The 20,915-nt window shown below is 45.5% G+C and overlaps 1 protein-coding gene across 4 annotated transcripts in view; it reads left to right on the forward strand.

Moving 5' to 3' along the window:
- The window catches only part of ltk (leukocyte receptor tyrosine kinase), a 163,124-nt gene that overhangs the window by 85,250 nt on the left and 56,959 nt on the right, over positions 1–20,915 (forward strand). For 3 of the 4 annotated variants that reach the window (XM_078406216.1, XM_078406214.1, XM_078406215.1), the window contains 6 exons: positions 1,767–1,877; positions 8,744–8,833; positions 13,991–14,165; positions 14,838–14,988; positions 17,298–17,429; positions 19,152–19,308. In XM_078406216.1, coding sequence (XP_078262342.1) covers positions 1,767–1,877; positions 8,744–8,833; positions 13,991–14,165; positions 14,838–14,988; positions 17,298–17,429; positions 19,152–19,308 — 816 coding nt within the window. The remainder of the gene's footprint in view (positions 1–1,766; positions 1,878–8,743; positions 8,834–13,990; positions 14,166–14,837; positions 14,989–17,297; positions 17,430–19,151; positions 19,309–20,915) is intronic. The other variant, XM_078406217.1, reaches the window with a different exon arrangement.

Below are 20,915 nucleotides of genomic sequence, written 5' to 3' on the forward strand. Positions count from 1 at the left end.
TGGGTGGCAGTGTGAGCTGCGAGGAGGATGCTATGAGGCTGCAGGGTGACAGGGAGTTTGGGTGAGTGGGCAGATGCATGGCATATGCAGTATAATGTGGATAAATGTGAGGTTATCCACTTTGGTGGCAAGAACAAAAAGGCAGATTATTATCTGAATGGTGTCAGATGAGGAAAAGGCGAGGTGCAACGAGACCTGGGTGTGCTTGTATATCAGTCACTGAAAGTAAGCATGCAGGTACAGCAGGCAGTGAAGAAAGCTAATGGCATGTTGGCCTTCATTGTGAGAGGATTTGAGTTTAGGAGCAAGGAGGTCCTATTGCAGTTGTACAGGGCCCTGGTGAGACCACACCTGGAGTATTGTGTGCAGTTTTGGTCTCCAAATTTAAGGAAGGACATTCTTGCTATTGAGGGAGTGCAGCGTAGGTTCACCAGGTTAATTCCAGGGATGGCGGGACAGACATATGATGAAAGACTGGATCGACTGGGCTTGTATTCACTGGAATTTAGAAGGATGAGAGGGGAATAAATGCCTTAGTTTTAATGGTTTGGGGAAGTTGATGCGAATGTGAGACATGAAACAAATCTCAGGACTGCAGAGTAATAAGGAAAGGGAGAATGGGGTTGATGGACCCAAGGGGTTGAATGGTTCTAGAATATTCCATTATTAGAATTTCACCACAAGCTATTGGAGTAGAATTAGGCCATTTGGCCCATCGAGTCTACTCTGCCATTCAATTGTGGCTGATCTCTGCCTCCTAATCCCATTTTCCCGCCCTCTCCCCATAACCCTTGACACCCTTCCATTCAAGAACTTTATCTCTGCATTAAAAATATCCACTGGCTTGTCCTCCACAGCCCTCTGTGGCAATGAGTTCCACAGATTAACTACACTTTGACTAAAGATGTTCCTGCTCACCTCCTTTTTTAAAAGAGCGTCCTTTAATTCTGAAGCTATGGTCCCAAACGCTCCCATCAGTGGAAACATCCTTTCCACATCCACTCTATCTATGCCTTTCATTATTCTGTAAGTATTAGAAACATAGAAAGAAAATTAGAAAAATAGGTGCAGGAGTAGGCCATTCGGTCCTTCGAGCCAGCACTGCCATTCAATATGACCATGGCTGATCATCCAAAATCAGTGGCCCGTTCCTGCTTTTTCTCCATGTCCCTTTGATTCCGTTAGTCCAAAGAGCTAAATCTAACCCTCTCTTGAAAACATATAAAATAATAAAAACCCTGGTGAATTTTCACTGGATTACATACTCTGAAGTGGGTCTTGAACCCACAATCATCTCATCATTGGAGCATCAAATTTAGCATAAGTGGGCAATAAAGCACTGAAAATCAACTGCAAGAGTGAAGTAAATGCTGCAATTCAGGCTGGCGCGCAGGCTGTGAGAAACATCAAGGGTTAGGACGCGAGAGGAAAGTACATTGCAGCCTGGGCTCCTTTGCTCACACTCTTGCCCAAGACAACATTAAAGTCAACAGCAGTCAAGTAGAAAGGTGATAAAAATCTATCATCCGGTTCCCAGGACGGATCGCTTTCAGATGGACTTGGACAAGAGCCCTGATTCTGTATCTGCTCTAACATACGACGTCACTCCCAGCCTTCTGTTTGACAGTGCGCTGAGTGTCCGTTGGCCAAACCACGTAAAGTATCTCTGTCTTCCACGCACAGCACTGAGTGCTGCCAAAGCTGGGTGGGTGGAAAGATTTGGCGCCGCCCCACAGTCTCACACGGTTGTGTAAATTCCCTTTCAGCGGCAGGCTTTGGGTGTCGCCCCGCCGAGGGATCTGTAGCAAGCGGGCAGACTGACCTTCCTGAGAGCAGCCAGTTGGAAACTGACTTACCAGATGGGATTGCTGCTGATGGTAAGTGATGGCAGGTTCAGTGAGTGTGTACAAGCTGGCAGGTGCTGACAGACATCCTTGGTCCACTAAGCAATACCTGCAGAAACGTCGAGCCAAGCACAAAGTGCCGGAGCAACTCAGCAGGCCAAGCAGCACCGGTGGAGGGAATGGACAGGCGACATTTCGGGTCAGGACATGTTTTGAGGCTTGAGTCTGATGAAAGGTCCCAACCCGAAACGTCACCTTTCTATTCCCTCCATGGCTGCTGCCTGACCTGCTGAGTTGCTCCAGCACTTTGTGTTTTGCTCAAGGTTCCTGCATTTGCAGTTCCTTGTGTCTCCATGCTGAAATGTCGCTGGGAGATTTGAAATGTCATCTCATCTCACAAATCAGCAGGGCACAACTAGGTTCAAGCCTCGAGTGAATTGATGGCAGATGATGGTGAAATGATGCAATGATGGCAAGTCTCAGTCGGCTATTAACTTTCCATGGGAAGTGGTCAGCGGACTTATTAAGTGTGGCACACTAATGGTTTGGACCTGAATACTTCATATCGCTCCGTGCCTACATCTCACACTTTACCACACTGCACCTAGCAGTCTGACTCTCTCTCCTCCTGTCCACATCACTCTCTCCCTGCCTCTCTCTGTCATTCTCTTTCCCACCTATTCTGATCCCCCACTCCTTACGCCCACCAACCCCACCAACACCAATTGCAATACAGCAGCAGGAATATTGCAGGAGTGAATATTTACTATTTGAGCATTGGGGTTCCATCTCTGCTTGGTATTCCTCTTAAACGGCATCTTCAGAGGCACTGGCCATTATTGCTGCAAGCAGGTTAGACTTTCAGCAAGGTGCTGTCGAATGGGTGGACAACGAATGGCTGGATAATTATGCAGCAGGGCAACAGGAGGGCAATAAGTTTCTTGCTCCATTTCTTGTCATTGTACTATATAATCCTGACAATCACAATGCTAACTACAGTGGCTGCGATTATCTTGGACCTGCAGCAGCCTTATGCAAGATGTTAGATGCTTAAAGCCTTGTAAATGAGGCTTTGAGAATCCTTCTCTGGAAACCAACTTCAACATGAGACGACACCACTAATTATTTATTCAATCGGATGCCGGCAGCAGCATGGAAACAGGTTATTGATGTTCCCACTGACTTCCTAGAAGGAACAAATACATAACAATAAAGAGATCAGTAAAATAGCACCATGAACAGACATTGAACATGTCTCTCAGAATCACTGCATGCATCATTCGAATGAAAAGCTTCTATTACAACAGGGATGGAAGCCATTACACCTTGATTAAATAATATGGCATGATTAATGCACCTCATATTCTAAATTAATAAACAGACAGTATTAATAACACTGTGTGCTTTGGAAAATATCTATTAATAATTAGATTCCATAACAAGATATAATGTGGATAAATGTGAGGTTATCCACTTTGGTGGCAAGAACAGGAAAGCAGACTATTATCTGAATGGTGGCCGATTAGGAGAAGGGGAGATGCAATGAGACCTGGGTGTCGTGGTACACCAGTCATTGAAAGTAGGCATGCAGGTGCAGCAGGCAGTGAAGAAAACGAATGGTATGTTGGCATTCATAGCGAGGGGATTTGAGTATAGGAGCAGGGAGGTTCTGCTGCAGTTGTACAGGGCATTGGTGAGACCACACCTGGAGTATTGCATACAGTTTTGGTCTCCTAATCTGAGGAAATACATTGTTGCCATAGAGGGAGTACAGAGAAGGTTCACCAGATTGATTCCTGGGATGGCAGGACTTTCATATGAAGAAAGACTGGATAGACTCGGCTTGTACTCGCTGGAATTTAGAAGATTGAGGGGGGATCTTATAGAAACACAAAATTCTTAAGGGGTTGGACAGGCTAGATGCAGGAAGATTGTTCCCGATGTTGGGGAAGTCCAGAACAAGGGGTCACAGTTTAAGGATAAGGGGGAAGTCTTTTAGGACCAAGATGAGAAAGTTTTTTTTCACACAGAGAGTGGTGAATCTGTGGAATTCTCTGCCACAGAAGGTAGTTGAGGCCAATTCATTGGCTATATTTAAGAGGGAGTTAGATGTGGCCCTTGTGGCTAAAGGGATCAGGGGGTATGGAGAGAAGGCAGGTACGGGATACTGAGTTGGATGATCAGCCATGATCATATTGAATGGCGGTGCAGGCTCGAAAGGCCGAATGGCCTACTCCTGCACCTATTTTCTATGTTTCTATGTTTCTATGTAAGACTATGAACAATTCAGACAGTGTTTATTCATAGTTTCAATTAGTTACAGCGGTGAGACCTGTTATCCAAACTCTTTATTGATCACGAATTCATATTACAAGTCATGTGGTACACAACTAATAAATAGATTTCATTAATAACTGGGAGATCATCCACACAGTGAGGGCAGAAACATTAACTCGTGTTAATAAGAACGTCATCTCCACATTACGGTATTTACCATACAAATCCACAGTGATAAAATAATTCCACATCAATAATAATCCGTAAATTCCCTATTAGTGATTAAATTGTAGCGGTGTCAGGTGCAGAATAAGGCTGGATGCCGATTAGATTCAGGAAGGCTGTTTATTCCCGACTGTTCTTCTTCAAGCCACGAGACAGACAAAGGAATGATCTCTGCCCCCCCCCCCCCCCGAGAAACCCCGGAGCTTAGGGCCATCCCCCCAGACCTGTCCATCTAGTGCCGAGGGGTTTGACCCAGGGAGTGGCCTAATCCCCAGAGACCACCACAGATGGACCCCCCCCCCCCCAGAACCGGAGGCACAAATCGGGCAGGGGGCCGCACGAGCCGCCCAGCCCGAGTGCGCAGCCCCCAACGGCATAGGAACAAACGCAGGCCCAGGTGGAGGACGAGGAGCCGGAGGGTGGCCAGGACTCCGAGGCTGAGCAACCCGCCTCAGGACCTTCTACAACACAGTGGTGGCATCAGCCATTTTCTATGGAGTGGTCTGCTGTAGCAGCAGCATCTCAGCAGCGGAGGGGAAGAGACTTGACAAGCTGGTCGGGAAGGCCAGCTCTGTCCTGGGTTGCCCCCTCGACTCAGTACAGGCGGTGGGAGTGAGGAGGATGATGGCAAAGATAACCGCTGCTGGACAACGACTCCCACCCCATGCAGGACACTGTCACTGCACTGAGTAGCTCCTTCAGTGACAGACTCCTTCACCCCAAGTGCGTGAAGGAGAGATATCGGAGGTCCTTTCTTCCCGCTGCTGTGAGACTGCACAACCAGCACTGCTCCCAGCAGACCAGTCAACAGACCAGTTAACAATAACAGTAAAAAAAAACAGTAAATGATGACAATTATCCTTATCATTATTTTTATTTATAATGAAAGTCTCTTGCTATCCACTTTGCTGCTGTAACACTGCAAATTTCCCCAGTGTGGGACAAATAAAGGAATATATTATTATTATTATTATTATTATTATTATTATTTATGCTCCCTGTCTGACAATACTGGCTTGAAAACACCTCAATTTTTTTAATTCCAGTTTTCAAATCAAACATGGTTTCCTTCCTATCTCGATAACTTCCTCTAGTCCACAACCCTCTAAAGCTGTCCTCTCATGCACTTCAGGTTTACATGCTCTACCAGAGGTAGCCCCACCTTCAGCTACCCAAGCCCTGAGCTTTCTTTCACTTTGCTCAAACTATTACACTTGAGTTTGCCTTGGTTGTCATGTATAGTATTATCTGATTTGTGTAGAGAGCATGCAAAAAAAAGCTTTCCACTGCACACTTGATGATAATAAACCCAAACCTTTTTACTTCTTTTGTCCTTTTGAATACACTGGATACCTTTTGGGTACCTGGCACATTAAACAAGCTTTACGATTTTCTTACATGACTTACTAAATTTGATTTGAATATCCTCCTCTGAATTAATTTTAGAGAGGTTTCACAATATTAGATTTGATGCAAAATGGCAAGATGCCTTTGCTATTAAGTTATGTCATTCTTCAATCATATCCCTCAAAGGTATTGAAAACCCTTCTGAAGTGCCTGACTCGTTGAGATTCTGTTCTGCAGACAAAGTTAAATGATGCACATTTATGATGTCACCCCATTGAAGGTCTTTAAGATTCTGAAAGAGTTCAATGAAGTAGTTGTGATATTGCAAGGACTACTTTATTATATCACAAGGACTACTTTGTTTGCCCGCGTAGTAACATGTATATAAGAGAATGAGGTGATTTGGTGGTCACTCTGGTTCCAGGTGTCCGTGGAATAAACAGCCTGGATTTAAGCTCCAGCTTTCAAACCTTTTAAACACGTGTACTTGTGGTCCTTCTAGAGTCATAACAAAGGTATAACAGATACCAGACCACGAAGTACAACATGGTGGCAGTGGTTTGGTGATTAGAATATAGAAAGGTAGAAAGAAAAAAACTCAAGCAAAAAGGATAGCAAAAAAAGAAAAAAAAAGACGAATGCTTTCCAGCTCCTTATGGGATGCTAGGAATGCATCTCGACAGGGCCACTATATGTATGTATAAATACCTGATAAGAAGTCAGTGCCAGATGCACATGCCAGAGCAAACGAGGGAAACACTCATACCACATGAGATACCAATCACACCTTGGACCAAAATACCAATGAATATTTTTGAGCTTGACAATATACAATATCTTGTCATGGTAGATTACCATTCCAAGTTTCCGGTGGGGCATAAGCTGACAAGCATCACGAGTGCCATGGTTGCTAATATGGTGACTGCAACATTTGGCCTCCGAGGAGCACCGACGGAAATCATCTCCGACAATGGCCCACAATTTGTTGGAGAACCTTTCAAGTCCATGTGCAGGCAAATGGGGAATCACCCATACGACGTCCTCACCTAGGTACCCTCAGTCAAATGGACTGGTTGAGAGAATGGTATGAACGGTGAAGTCCATCATCAAGAAGTCCTTGACAATGGAACAGAGTGTAGCAGCAGCTTCACTCACCTTGCGTACTACGCCGATTGATTCCAAGTTACCGTCACCGGCAGAGATGACGTTTGGAAGACAGATTCGGACACCACTACCCACGAACCTTGACACAAACAAGGCATACGAAGGGCGGAGGAACTTTGAGCGACTCGAAGAGCGCAAGCAGAGTATGAAGGCGCATTTTGACAATTCGGTCAAGAGACAGGGCTTGAAACCATTACACATTGGACAGAAGGTCCGGGTTCTGGATCAAGCGACCCATGTCTGGATACCAGCAGAAGTGAGAACGATCTGTGATGAACCCCAATCAAGATCTTACATCATTGAAACGCCAAATGGAAATAGGTTAAGACGGAATCGAGTGCAGTTGAGAGATATTCCTCCACTGGAGAAGCCAGGCTTTGGTCCCCACTGCATCACTCCAGACAGCAGCAGGACTGAGACAAAATATGAAGAGGAGGAACGACTGGCACATAATGTTGATGGAGATTATGTGACACGTTCAGGACACGTTCAGGACACGTTAGTCAGAAACCTGCACGTTACCGTTGATAATTGTTACTCGTGAATAATTATGGTGTTTATAAAAAACATTTGTGTTTAGAGTTTGTTTGTTAAATATATTTTATTTTATATAAGACAAGGGGGATGTTGTGATATTGCAAGGACTACTTTGTTGTATCACAAGGACTACTTAGTTTGCCCGCGTAGTAACATGTATATAAGAGAATGAGGTGATTTGGTGGTCACTCTGGTTCCAGGCGGCCGTGGAATAAACAGCCTGGATTTAAGCTCCAGCTTTCAAACCTTTTAAACACGTGTACTTGTGGTCCATCCAGTCATAACAAAGGTATAACAGATATCGGACCACGAAGTACAACAGTAGTCATAGAGGAAGTATTTGTACTTGAGATCCAGAGACCTAGGAACCACATGTAAAAGGGAGTATCCACAAAACCATGTCACATATTCAAAACAAGTGGAGCGTGCCATCGCAAGAAGTGAATAACAAAGAAGTCTTTAAGGAGGAACCAGAAAGATATTATGAGGAGGAATTAGAAATGTGTGCTGAAGAGTGGATGTGGAGAGGATGTTTCCACTAGTGGGAGAGGGCACAGCCTCAGAATAAAAGGACGTATCTTTTGAAAAGAGATGAGGAGGAATTTATTTAGTCAGAATATGGTTCATCTGTGGAAGTAATTGCCACAGACAGCTGTGGAGTCTGTCATTGGGTATTTTTAAAGCAGAGATTGACAGATTCTTGGTGAGTAAGGGTGTCAAAGGTTATGGGGAGAAGGCAGAATAATGGGGTTGAGAGGGAAAGATAGATCTGCCATGACTGAATGGTAGAATGGGCTCGATGGGCCGAATGGTCTAATTCCAATCCTATGAGTTATGAACATATAAGCAAAGGTGAGAAGAGACATGAGATGAGAAAAAAATATCAGTGTAAGTGGTGTTTAGGTAAAACCTAATTGCGTAGGTGTAAATTCATTGTAAGAACAACAGCATCAAGACATTGCAACATGCAACAAAGTACATGCAACTGCATGCCATTCGAAACCATTGGTACCATACCCATTGTCTGTAATATTAAAGCAACTCTCATTTACTGTTCTCAGTTTTTCGTGAAGCCACATCAATGGAATGAGTTTAATAATTTGAAGTTAAGGTTACAACAGCTATAATTTTAATTGAATCTGAGAGATAGAATGGGTTTAAGGGGCTGAGTGCCATGCTATTTTGCTGTGTATGTTTATTTTCATGTGGTGATACACTTTCAGAGTGAAAGAGGTTCAACATATTTGGCTGTAGTTACCAGCCCCATGCTTCACCAACATGTGACAGCTGTGTCGGTTCTTCAAACTGCTCTATTATTCTGTCTAAATCCAGCTTTGTTGCCTTCACAGAGATAGAATCAGTGACAGTGGAGGCTGACTCAATCCATCATCTTGAAGATCTGCCATTTCTCTACCCAGTGCCAGAGGCTGCTCCATCAGGTAATGACATTGAAAAAAAAAATGCAATGTAAAGCAGTTATACTAATCACTGCAGCTTCCTGCAGTGAACCTCACTGGTGATTAATGTTCAAAAGAAGCAATTTGTGAACATTAGAGGGGCTGAGAGTGAGATGCCTTTTCCCGTGAACTTGATGATGGAACTGGAGAGTTTTGCAGTGGCTGGCAATTTGCAGCCGGAGTCGCTGGCCGACTATCACATTAGTGATGTTGGACGTTATTTGGACACCATTATTCATTGCACAAGTTCCAGACCATTATGTGTGCCACACCCCTGTAACCCTCGCGTTATTGGTTACACACGCTGCGTAGACAATGTACCAGGTCCACAAGGGATGGCTATGTCATTATTACCTGGTTTATCAAGTTAACATTTACGTTCGCACTAAACCTTGCTCTCTGTATCATAACGCTTCACTGAACACTTGGATCTCCCGGTTGATAACCACTTTAACTCCCCTTCCCATTCCCAATTGATCTTTCTGTCCTGGGCTTCCTCCATTGCCAGAGTGAGGCCACATGCAAACTGGAGGAACATTACCTCATATTCCACGTGGGTAGCTTACAACTCAACTGTATGAACAATGAATTCTCCAATTTTAGTTAACCTGTCACTAAACCCTCCCCAAGCCACCCGCTCCCCCCCCCCTTCTTCCCCCACACTACTGTTTGACATGCTGAATATCTCTAACATTTTTTTGTTTTTGTTTAATCTGTTCTAATATTGACTTCTTTCACCAGGCATCTTGTTTTAAAATCTAAGTGCAGTCCTGTGCTTTGGGAAAACCTATTGCATTGGAAACATGGTGCATACATAGGGATTGTTACTCTGTCATAGAGTCATAGAGTCCTACAGCACAGAAAGAGGCCCTTCGGCCCATCGTGTCCGCGCCGCCCGTTACCAAACACAGTCTAATTTTAATCCCATTTTCCCGCATTTGGACCGTAGCCCTGAATGTTGTAGCATTTCAAGTGCCCATCCAAATGCCTCTTAAACGTTGTGAGTGTTCCTGCCTCCACCACCACCCCAGGCAGTGAGTTCCAGACTCCAACCACCCTCTGGGTGAAAACGTTCTTTCTCACATCCCCCCGAAACCTCCCTCCCCTTACCCTGTATCTATGTCCCCTCGTTGTTGAACCTTCCACCAGTGGAAGAAGTTCTCCGCCATCTACCTTATCCATGCCCCTCATGATCTTGTACAACTCGATCATGTCCCCTCTCAGCCTTCTCTGCTCCAGGGAAAACAACCCCAGTCTGCCCAGTCTCTCCTCATAGCCGAGGCCCTTCATCCCTGGCAGCATCCTGGTGAATCTCCTCTGCACCCTCTCCAAAGCTATCACATCCTTTCTATAATGTGATGACCAGAACTGTACACAATACTCCAGCTGTGGCCTCACCAGTGTTCTGTACAATTCCATCATTACCCCCCTACTTTTATATTCAATGCCCCGGCTAATGAAGGCCAGTAACCCATATGCCTTTTTGACCACCCTATCCACCTGTCCTGCTGCCTTCAAGGACTTGTGTACCTGTACTCCAAGGTCCCTCTGTACCCCTGTCTTCCCTAGGGTCCTTCCATTCATGGTGTACTCCCTCTGCAAGTTATTTCTGCCAAAGTGCATCACCTCGCACTTTTCAGGATTAAATTCCATCTGCCACTGCTCCGCCCATCTGACCATCTCATCTATATCTTCCTGCAGCTTGCAGATCCCTTCTTCGCTATTCACCACCCCCCTACCTTTGTGTCATCTGCAAACTTGCTGATCATGCCCTGTACGTTGACATCCAGATCATTTATGTAGATTACAAACAGTAAGGGACCCAACACCGATCCCTGCGGCACCCCACTGGACACCGGCCTCCAGTCACAGAAGCACCCTTCTACCATCACCCTCTGCCTTCTGTCACTAAGCCAGTTTTTTTATCCATTTTGCCAAGGTGCCCTGGATCCCATGGGCTCTGACCTTCTTGACTAGTCTCCTGTGTGGGACCTTGTCAAAAGCCTAACTGAAATCCATGTATACCACATCCACTGCACTACCCCCATCTACCTCCTTGGTCACCCCTTCAAAAAATTCAATCAAGTTAGTCAGACACGACCTTCCCTTAACAAAGCCATGTTGACTATCCTTAATTAACCCTTGATCCTCCAAGTGAAGACTGATTCTGTCCCTCAGAATCTTTTCTAGCAGCTTCCCCACCACCGATGTCAGACTCACCGGCCTGTAGCTCCCAGGTTCATCCCTACTGCCCTTTTTAAATAATGGCACCACATTAGCTATCCTCCAGTCCTCCGGTACATCCCCTGTTGCAAGAGAGGCTCTGTATTTCCTGTTTGTATCTGCAAGGGAAATCTATGTTAGAAATTTCCATCTAAATGTGACTACTAATGACTCACATGAAATGTGGTACATGGGTTCAGATTTGCACAATAAGTAAATATGGCTGAATTTCTTTCATTGTTATCTCATCATCATCATATCATATATATACAGCCGGAAACAGGTCTTTTCGGCCCTCCAAGTCCGTGCCACCCAGCGATCCCCGTACATTAACACTATCCTACACCCACTAGGGACAATTTTTACATTTACCCAGCCAATTAACCTACATACCTGTACGTCTTTGGAGTGTGGGAGGAAACCGAAGATCTCGGAGAAAACCCACGCAGGTCACGGGGAGAACGTACAAACTCCTTACAGTGCAGCACCCGTAGTCAGGATCGAACCTGAGTCTCCGGCGCTGCATTCGCTGTAAAGCAGCAACTCTACCGCTGCGCTACCGTGCGCTACTGTGGCCTGCTATCCAACCTTCACCAAGTCCAGGGCTTATTTGCATCAGCTAATTGCCTGCATGTCTTTGAGATGTCAGAGGAAACTGCAGCACATGGGAGAGAGACCAATGTGGTCACAGGGAGAACATGCAAATGCTACACAGACAGCAGCGGAGTCAGGATTGATTTGGGGTATCTGGAGCTGTTGGGCAGTAGCACCACCAATGTCAGTACAGGGAGACTGAAACCACCACAGCTGTGCAATCGTTCGTAAGTTCATAAGTGATAGGAGCAGAATTAGGCCTTTCGGCCCGTCAAGTCTACTCCGCCATTCAATCCATGGCTGATCCATCTTTCCCTCCCAACCCAATTCTCCTGCTTTCTCCCCATAACACCTGACACCCGTACTAAAAAATATCCATTCACTTGGCCTCCACAGCCTTCTGTGGCAATCATTGTATACTCCAGCGCGTAGAGGCCCAGTGGCGTAAAACGATCATCATATGTTAACCCATTCATTTCTAGAATCATTCTTGTAAATCTCCTCTGGACCCTCTCCAGTGCCAACACATCCTTCCTCAGATAAGGGGCCCAAAGTTGCTCATAATGCTCCAAATACATGGTTACATGAGTTAACATTCTAATGTGTAGTGTCTTGAAGTGACCTCTCCTACAAGTGGGTACCAAACGATGGGGATGGAGGTGAGTGGAGCTGGGAGCAGAGAATTTTCTCAATTAGGGCAGCTGGCAGACACCATGAGAAGGGTGAAGAATAGTGACACTGATGGATTATAAGGAAAGGTGTCGTTAAGTTGGAAAGAGTGCATGGAAGATTATGTTGCCTGGACATGAGAAGCTAAGCTATAAGGAGAGGTTGGGCAGGTTAGGACTTTATTCCTTGAAGTGCAGGAGGATGAGGGGTGATCTTATAGAAGCGTACAAGATCAAGAGGGGAATAGATATTGTAGCTGCACAGTCATTTACTTGGAGAAGGGGAATCAAGAACCATAGGTTTATGGTGAGAGGTGAAAGATCTGAGGGGCAAATTTTCACACAGAGGGTGGTGGGTGTATAAAACAAGCTGGCAGAGGACGTAGTCATGGCAGATACTCTAACACGGCACGATACTCTAATACGGCACGGTAGCGCAGCGGTAGAGTTGCTGCTTTACAGCGAATGCAGCGCCGGAGACTCAGGTTCGATCCTGACTACGGGTGCTGCACTGTAAGGAGTTTGCACGTTCTCCCCGTGACCTGTGTGGGTTTTCTCCGAGATCTTCGGTTTCCTCCCACACTCCCAAGACGTACAGGTATGTAGGTTAATTGGCTGGGTAAAATGTTTTAAAAAAATTGTCCCTAGTGGGTGTAGGATAGTGTTAATGTACGGGGATCGCTGGGCGGCATGGACTTGGTGGGCCGAAAAGGCCTGTTTCCGGCTGTATATATATGATATGATATGATATGATTTAAGATACATTGGACAGGTACATAGTCAAGAAGGCTTTAGAGGGATATGGGCTAAACATGGGAAAATGGGACATGGGATGTGGGCAGGTGGGTAGATGGGGCATTTTGGTTGACATGGGCAATTTGGGCCGAATAGCCTGGTTCCATGCTATATGACTCTATATCCAACTCTGCTCGTTGATTGAATTTCACAAACACTCTGGGTTGTATTTGCTTTGAAGACACAAGAGACTGCGGATGCTGGGAACTTGAGCAAAATATATCGAAGTGGGGTCCCAATCTGAAACATCATCTGCCCATTCCTTCCACAGATGCTGCCTGGCCCATTGAGTTCCTCCAGCATTTTTGTTTTTTGTAGGTGGACACAAAATGCTGGAGTAACTCAGCCAGACAGGCAGCATCTCTGGAGAGAAGGAATGGGTGACATTTTGGGTTGAGACCCTTCTTCAGACATTGTTTTTGTGTTGTATTTGCTTTGTCAGGCTGGAAAAGCACGTGGTTACCGATGGCTGCGAGAAAAATAATGAGAGAGAGAGAGTGAGAGAGAGAGAGTGTTTATTTGTTATCGGCATTGGGTATGAACCAGAACAATGAAATCCTTAGTGTAGGAAAGAATTGCAGATGCTGGTTTAAATCGAAGATAGACACAAAATACTGGAGTAACTCAGCGGGACAGGCAGCATCTCTGGAGAGAAGGAATGGGTGACGTTTTGGGTCGAGACCCTTCTGTCTGAAGATCAGTCTGAAGAAGGGTCTCGACCCGAAACGTCATCCATTCCTTCTCTCCAGATGCTGCCTGTCCCGCTGAGTTACTCCAGCATTTTGAGACTACCTACAATGAAATCCTTTCTTGCTGCCGTTTTACAGCCACATTAAGAACGCTCTTCTTTCCATTGCAGACTACTCTGAAGTGGCTTGGCTGTTTACGTCGTGTGGTACAAGTGGCCCCTACGGCCCCACCCAGGTGCAGTGCACTAACGCCTACCGTCACACCAACATCTCCGTGAAAATTGAACCGGAAGGACCTCTCAAGGGCATCCAGATCTGGCAGGTCCCAGCAACTAACAAATATGTGTAAGCAGAACCATCGTTAATGTCAGCAATGTGATGTGGGGGAACTGAATGAGTATCAGGCTCAACTAATCTGGGGCAAGGAGCAGGGAGACCTCCAAGCCTCTGACCGTTGATGCGAGTGAATCCTAACTCTAGTAGGTTCTTCATTGTTTAGTCCTTGTATTCATCCCAGTGGGGTACCTTTCTCTGTTCATAGACACAAAATGCTGGAGTAAGTCAGCGGGACAGGCAGCATCTCTGGAGAGAAGGAATGGGGGACTGTTCAGGTCAAGACCCTTCTCCAGACCTGGACCAGATCTGAAGAAGGGTCTCGACCCGAAACTTCACCCATTCCTTCGCTCCAGAGATGCTGCCTGTCCTGCTTAGTTGCCCCAGCATTTTGTGTCTATCTTCAGTTTAAACCACCATCTGCAGTTCCTTCCGACACATTTGTCTGTTTACTTCTGTATCAAAATCTAATTGGATTCCAGTAGCACTTCACTCTTCATCCCATCCCACGATCCCATCAATCCCTGTCTATTAGTCCCGGACCCTGATACCAGCCACTCCTCACTGTTGGTCACAGCCCCCTGATCCCAACTCTCCCTTAATAGTGGTCCCAAATCTTTATCTCGGCATCCCTTCACTGTTAGTCCCATCCTTGATCCCAGTTCTCCAATCCCTCTTCCCCAGAGTGTCCGCTTACGGGGCAGCTGGAGGCAAAGGAGCCCGGAACAGCAACAAGAGGTCCCATGGAATCTTCATCTCCGCCATCTTTCACCTGAAGAAGGACGAATTTCTTTACATGTTGGTCGGGCAGCAAGGGGAGGATGCGTGCCCAGCGGTAAGTGGATTGGCTTCTCCGCCCTGTGTGTCAGAGAGACGTTGCATAACAAATGGGTGCTTGGCTCACAGATGGTAATGAAGCCAGGTGCCGCGATAAGAGCTAAGTACCATCAGGTCACTGTAATCTTGCACCAACTTTCAATGCAATCCATGGAAAACAGATAAAACCGCACACGGTAGAATCGGGAGCAAAAACAGAGATGCTGGAGGAACTCAGCCTGTTGACACTCTCTCACGAGCCCATCAACATCCCCAGATTCACCTGCACACTAGGGGCAGGTTGCAGCAGCCAGCCACCTACCAGCATGTCTGAAGGATGAGGAAAGAAATCAAAGCACCCAGAAGGAACCCATATGCTTCACAAGGAGAACATGCATACGCCACAAACTGCACCAGAGGTTGGGATTGAACCCAGGTCGCTGGAGCTGGGAGGAAGCGGTTGCAAAGGAGCAGGGAGGTTCTGCTGCAGTTGTACAAGGCATTGGTGGGACCACACCTGGAGTATTGCGTACAGGTTTGGTCTCCTAATCTGAGGAAAGATATTCTTGCCATAGAGGGAGTACAGAGAAGGTTCACCAGATTGATTCCTGGGATGCAGGACTTTCATATGAAGAAAGACTGGATAGACTCGGCTTGTACTCGCTGGAATTTAGAAGATTGAGGGGGGATCTTATAGAAACGTACAAAATTCTTAAGGGGTTGGACAGGCTAGATGCAGGAAGATTGTTCCCGATGTTGGGGAAGTCCAGAACAAGGGGTCACAGTTTAAGGATAAGGGGGAAGTCTTTTAGGACTGAGATGAGAAAGTTTTTTTTCACACAGAGTGGTGAATCTGTGGAATTCTCTGCCACAGAAGGTAGTTGAGGCCAGTTCATTGGCTATATTTAAGAGGGAGTTAGATGTGGACCTTGTGGCTAAAGGGATCAGGGGGTATGGAGAGAAGGCAGGTACGGGATACTGAGTTGGATGATCAGCCATGATCATATTGAATGGCGGTGCAGGCTCGAAAGGCCGAATGGCCTACTCCTGCACCTATTTTCTATGTTTCTATGTTTCAAAGAGTAAGAGGGAGGTATAGTTGGACATTGGGAATATCTCTGACGGCGTGAAGCCGGGTTTAGCCAGGCAATCCAAATGTTCACAAAGCCGCCTGGTTAACAGACTAATGAAGGCATTATGATAGAAAAGGCATGTAAAAGCTTTGAAATGCTGGTCAGCGTGGCCACTGAAATCTGAAACCAAAAGGAAAATAAGCTCATACGTCATAGGAGCAGGAGCAGGCCATTCGGCCCATTGAGTATAGTCCGCCATTCAATCATGGCAGACCTATCTTTGCCTCTCAACCCCATTCTCCTGCCTTCTCCCCATAACCCTTGACACCCGTACCATTCACGTATCCGTCAATCTCCACCTTAAAAATAGCCAATGACTTGGCAGCCATAGCCGTTTGTGGCAATGAATTCCACAGACTCACTGTATTGTATACTGGAAATACCCACCACATCAGACAATGCCTGTGGAGAGAGTAAAACCAAGTCAATATAACAGATGGATGACCTTGCAACGGAACTACTGCAGAAACAGCAAGGCATCTGAAATTGTTTCCTAACATTATTCCGTGTGAGGTTAGGAAAATGCTTCCATCCGGAGAAAATGGTATAAAATTCTCACGTAAGCCGCAATTGATGCTCCATGAGTTATTCATTAGTGTGAGGTTGATAGATTTTTGATACTAAGTAGTATTAGAGAAACAAGAGAAAAGCTATGTGTAGAGAGCTTTAGTTTAGTTTTTTGGGGGAGATTCATCCCTACTGCCCACCAAGTCCGCGCCGACCAGCGATCCCCTTACACTAACATACTATCCTACTCACACTAGGGGCAATTTACAATTCTGCCAAGCCATTTAGCCTAGTAATCTGTACATCTTTGGAATGTGGGAGGAAACCGGAGCTCCTGAGGAAAACCCATGTAGATCACGGGGAGAACGTGACTGTACAGACAAACACCGTAGTCAGGATTGAACCCGAGTTTCTGGTGCTGTAAGGCAGCAACTCTACCGCTGCACCACCATGCTAGATAAGAGATCAGCACTGACTTCAGTGAATGGTCGAACATGGTCTAAAAGGCACAGTCCTGTTCTTCAGTTACTATGTAATCTATCAGCTTCTCCTTTGCTTTTTGTTTCCTCATACTCATGCCGGTTCCATTTGAGTGTGTGATTTAGATGAACAAGCTACACTCAGTGTAATGGCTGAGCATGTTCCAGCGAGGTCGGGAAATTAACAGCATCTCTGCTTCTCTCTTTAGAAAGACTCCATGACTCAGAAGATCTGCTTGGGAGAATCTTCCATCATTGAAGATGACAACAATAAGAATAAAGCCATGTTAGAGTGGGCGGGAGGTGGAGGTGGAGGTGGTGGAGCAACGCACATTTTCAAGGTATACAAACTCTCTTGAAATAGGCAACTGGATGTTTTGCACATGCATGGATTTATTTAAGTGAGGGTCCATAATTACCACAAAATGGTTCCACATTATAAGAGAGTGAAAGATATACTGATGCCTTTTGCCCTTTCGATTGTGTATATCAGACAGGGTGGTGTTAAACCTCATGGTCTCCTTCTGAATATCTGAATGGGATGTAATGTAATGCGTGGAACTATCATCTTTATAAGTTCATAAGTCTAGGATCAGAGGTCAGAGTCTCAGAATTAAAGGACTTTCCTGTAGGAAGGAGATGAGGAGGAATTTCTTTAGCCAGAGGGTGGTGAATCTGTGGAATTCATTGTGGAGGCCAAGTCAATGGATATTTTTAAGGCAGAGGTAGATAGATTCTTGATTAGTACGGTGTCAGGGATTATGGAGCGAAGGCAGGAGAATGGGGTTAGGAGGGAGAGATAGATCAACCATGATTGAATGACAGAGTGGACTTGATGGGCCGAATAGCCTAATTCTGCTTCTATCACTTATGAACTCTCATCTTTGTGGATCTTCCGGTGTCCCTTCTTCAGCTGATTTGATCACATCTTCCGCTGCTGTTTTTCACTTGACCACTTGAAGAAAGTAGGAAAGATGTATTCACATTGTATCATTACATCCCAGTAGGCACTTTGCACCCAATAAAATAATTCCAATTTGTCAATACTTCTGTTAAACAATAAATGTAACAGCAATTTGCACCAGCTGGGTTCCTCAAACGACAACGTGACCGTCACCATTTAATCTGCTCTTCTCAATACTCTTGCTCGCTGTCCTCCTTTACTTCAATACAGCTCTGTGTTATAAGAAAATAACTGCAGATGCTGGTACAAATCGAAGGTATTTATTCACAAAATACTGGAGTAACTCAGCAGGTCCGGCAGCATCTCAGGAGAGAAGGAATGGGTGGCGTTTCGGGTCGAGACCCTTCTTCAGACTGATGTCAGGGGGGCGGGACAAAGGAAGGATATAGGTGAAGACAGGAAGATAGAGGGAGATCTGGGAAGGAGGAGGGGAAGAGAGGGACAGAGGAACTATCTAAAGTTGGAGAAGTCAATGTTCATACCACTGGGCTGCAAGCTGCCCAGGCGAAATATGAGGTGCTGTTCCTCCAATTTCCGGTGGGCCTCACTATGGCACTGGAGGAGGCCCATGACAGAAAGGTCAGACTGGGAATGGGAGGGGGAGTTGAAGTGCTCGGCCACCGGGAGATCAGTTTGGCCAACGCGGACCGAGCGCACGTGTTGAGCGAAGCGATCGCCGAGCCTGCGCTTGGTTTCGCCGATGTAAATAAGTTGACATCTAGAGCAGCTCTGTGTTATCGTTAATCTGACATTGTTGGGAAATTTCCTTGGCCAAAAGAAAAGCAGGTCTGACAGTGAAACACTTACTCGGTGTGTTTTTTTAATTGTCATGTGTACAAAGATGCAGTGAAATGCTTGTTCTGCTTGCTGTCTATCGAAATATACCCATAGATGAGGACAGGGCCCTCTTCTGGAGCAGCATGCCGAATGTCACCATGTAACAGCGCCTTCTTGCAACTTCCAAATCTCTGCAAAGTCTGATCTTGGACAGTAATGTAGCAGTAAGATGAAAGGATTAATCAGTTTTGAAGTTTAGTCAAGAATCGGAACATTTATTTCAAGGTCGAGTGAAATGGCCGAATTCTGTTATTCTCGTCAGGTGGAAGATGGCGTTCGAGTGCCCCTGCTCATTGCTGCAGGCGGGGGAGGGAAGGCGTACTTGGAGGACCCGGATGCCTTGATGGATGACCTAGTGTTGGAACAATATGAAAACGATACATCAGTGCCTGGGTTCAATGGGCAAGTAGGTGCTGCAGGTAAGATGCTTCAGCACAGGCCAAGAGTTGTCGTTAGTGAATCATGAGAAACAACACTGTTACTATAACTGGTCCCTTGTTCAAGGAATCTCTGCCGCAAATTTTATGGCATGGTTTTCTAAAGCAGTACTGTGCAGAATGTCAGACTTTGCTGTTTTGTAGTGACTAAGTGGGTCTTGTTGGTTATTCTCGGGTTCAATGACTGGCAAACCAAACAGTGTTTGGATGTTGACATGTGAGCAGCATTGAAAAGATCGCAGACAATGCAAGTCCATGACAGTAACAATTTCAAAACTGGAATTAACTTTTTTGTGTAAAGGTGGGGACAGGTCTGCCACTGTATAATATTGGGGGTACAGTAATGGTGGGGACGGTTCTCTCACTGTATAACACCAGGGTACAGTACTGTTGGGGGCAATTCTGTCACTGTATAACACTGAGGTTGAGCACTGATGAGCACGGGTCTGTCACTGTATAACACTGGGGCACACTACTGGTGGGTACAATTTAGTAGAAATTCCATTTGGTTCTCCGGTTTCCTCCCACATCACAAAGAGGTGTGAGTTTGCAGGTTAATTGGCTTCTGTAAATTGGTCCTCATGTGTCGGGAATGCATGAGAAATTGGGATAACATAGGACTTGTGTTGATGGGTGATCGACGATCAGTGTGGACTTGGTGGATGGAAGGTCCTATTTCCATGCTGTATCTCTAAACTCTAAATCAAACTATTAATGCAAAATACAGAAAAATCATTAATAAAGCAACAAATCTCATGCCCCGCTGCACATCAGAGGCTGCTCTGCACAACTCAAGAGTCCTGGCGCCAGCAGGCATTACCATCCAGGGTGAAGTGTCTCCCTGTCTCTCTGTCTCTCTCTCTCTCCCCAAAAGTGAAGTTCAGATCAGCTCGGTCAAAGCGTGCACTTAAATACTGCATTCAATAAACCTGCACTTTACCTTAATCTGCAAGCATAAGTTAACTATGTTATTTTTTAAGAACTAGCTGTTCTTCTTAATTAAAGTACAAGGGTCATTTATTAAATCAAGCCCCAAACTAGTTTTGAAAGACTTTCTTATCTGTGCTACTAGTGACCTTGCAATGGCCCCACGATTTACTGGGTTCTTCTAATTGAGTCCAAGCATTTTCCCAAACATCTCATTGTTTTTCGTAAGACAGCCTTCTTGTGTTTAACACATTGTGCTGTTAGCGGAAGATACCATCTTAGATGGAAAGCCTGTTTCACCATTACATTAAAATCACAGATCCAAATTGTTGGCTATTTCTCTTTTCCCCCGATGCTGCCTGACTTGGTGGGTTATTTCAGTATTTTCTGTTTTAAAGCCAGCATAGATCAGTTGGGCCGAAGGGCCAGTTTGCAGCTATAGATATATTATGATTTTGAGAACCACAAGTCTGAGTAATGCTTGATCTTGGACATGGCATCACACACGAGCAACTCCATAGAATGAGCACCGCTCCAAGTTAGTCAGGTTCTGGGCTCCAGGTTCAGGTAGATTAGTGACGTTGTCAATGGCTAGTTTCCAAGTCGCATATCAGTGGATATTTTTAAGGCAGACATAGATAGATTCTAGATTAGTATGGGTG

Source organism: Rhinoraja longicauda, chromosome 10, assembly GCF_053455715.1.
Source record: "Rhinoraja longicauda isolate Sanriku21f chromosome 10, sRhiLon1.1, whole genome shotgun sequence".
In the NCBI taxonomy this organism is placed as follows: Eukaryota; Metazoa; Chordata; class Chondrichthyes; order Rajiformes; family Arhynchobatidae; genus Rhinoraja; species Rhinoraja longicauda.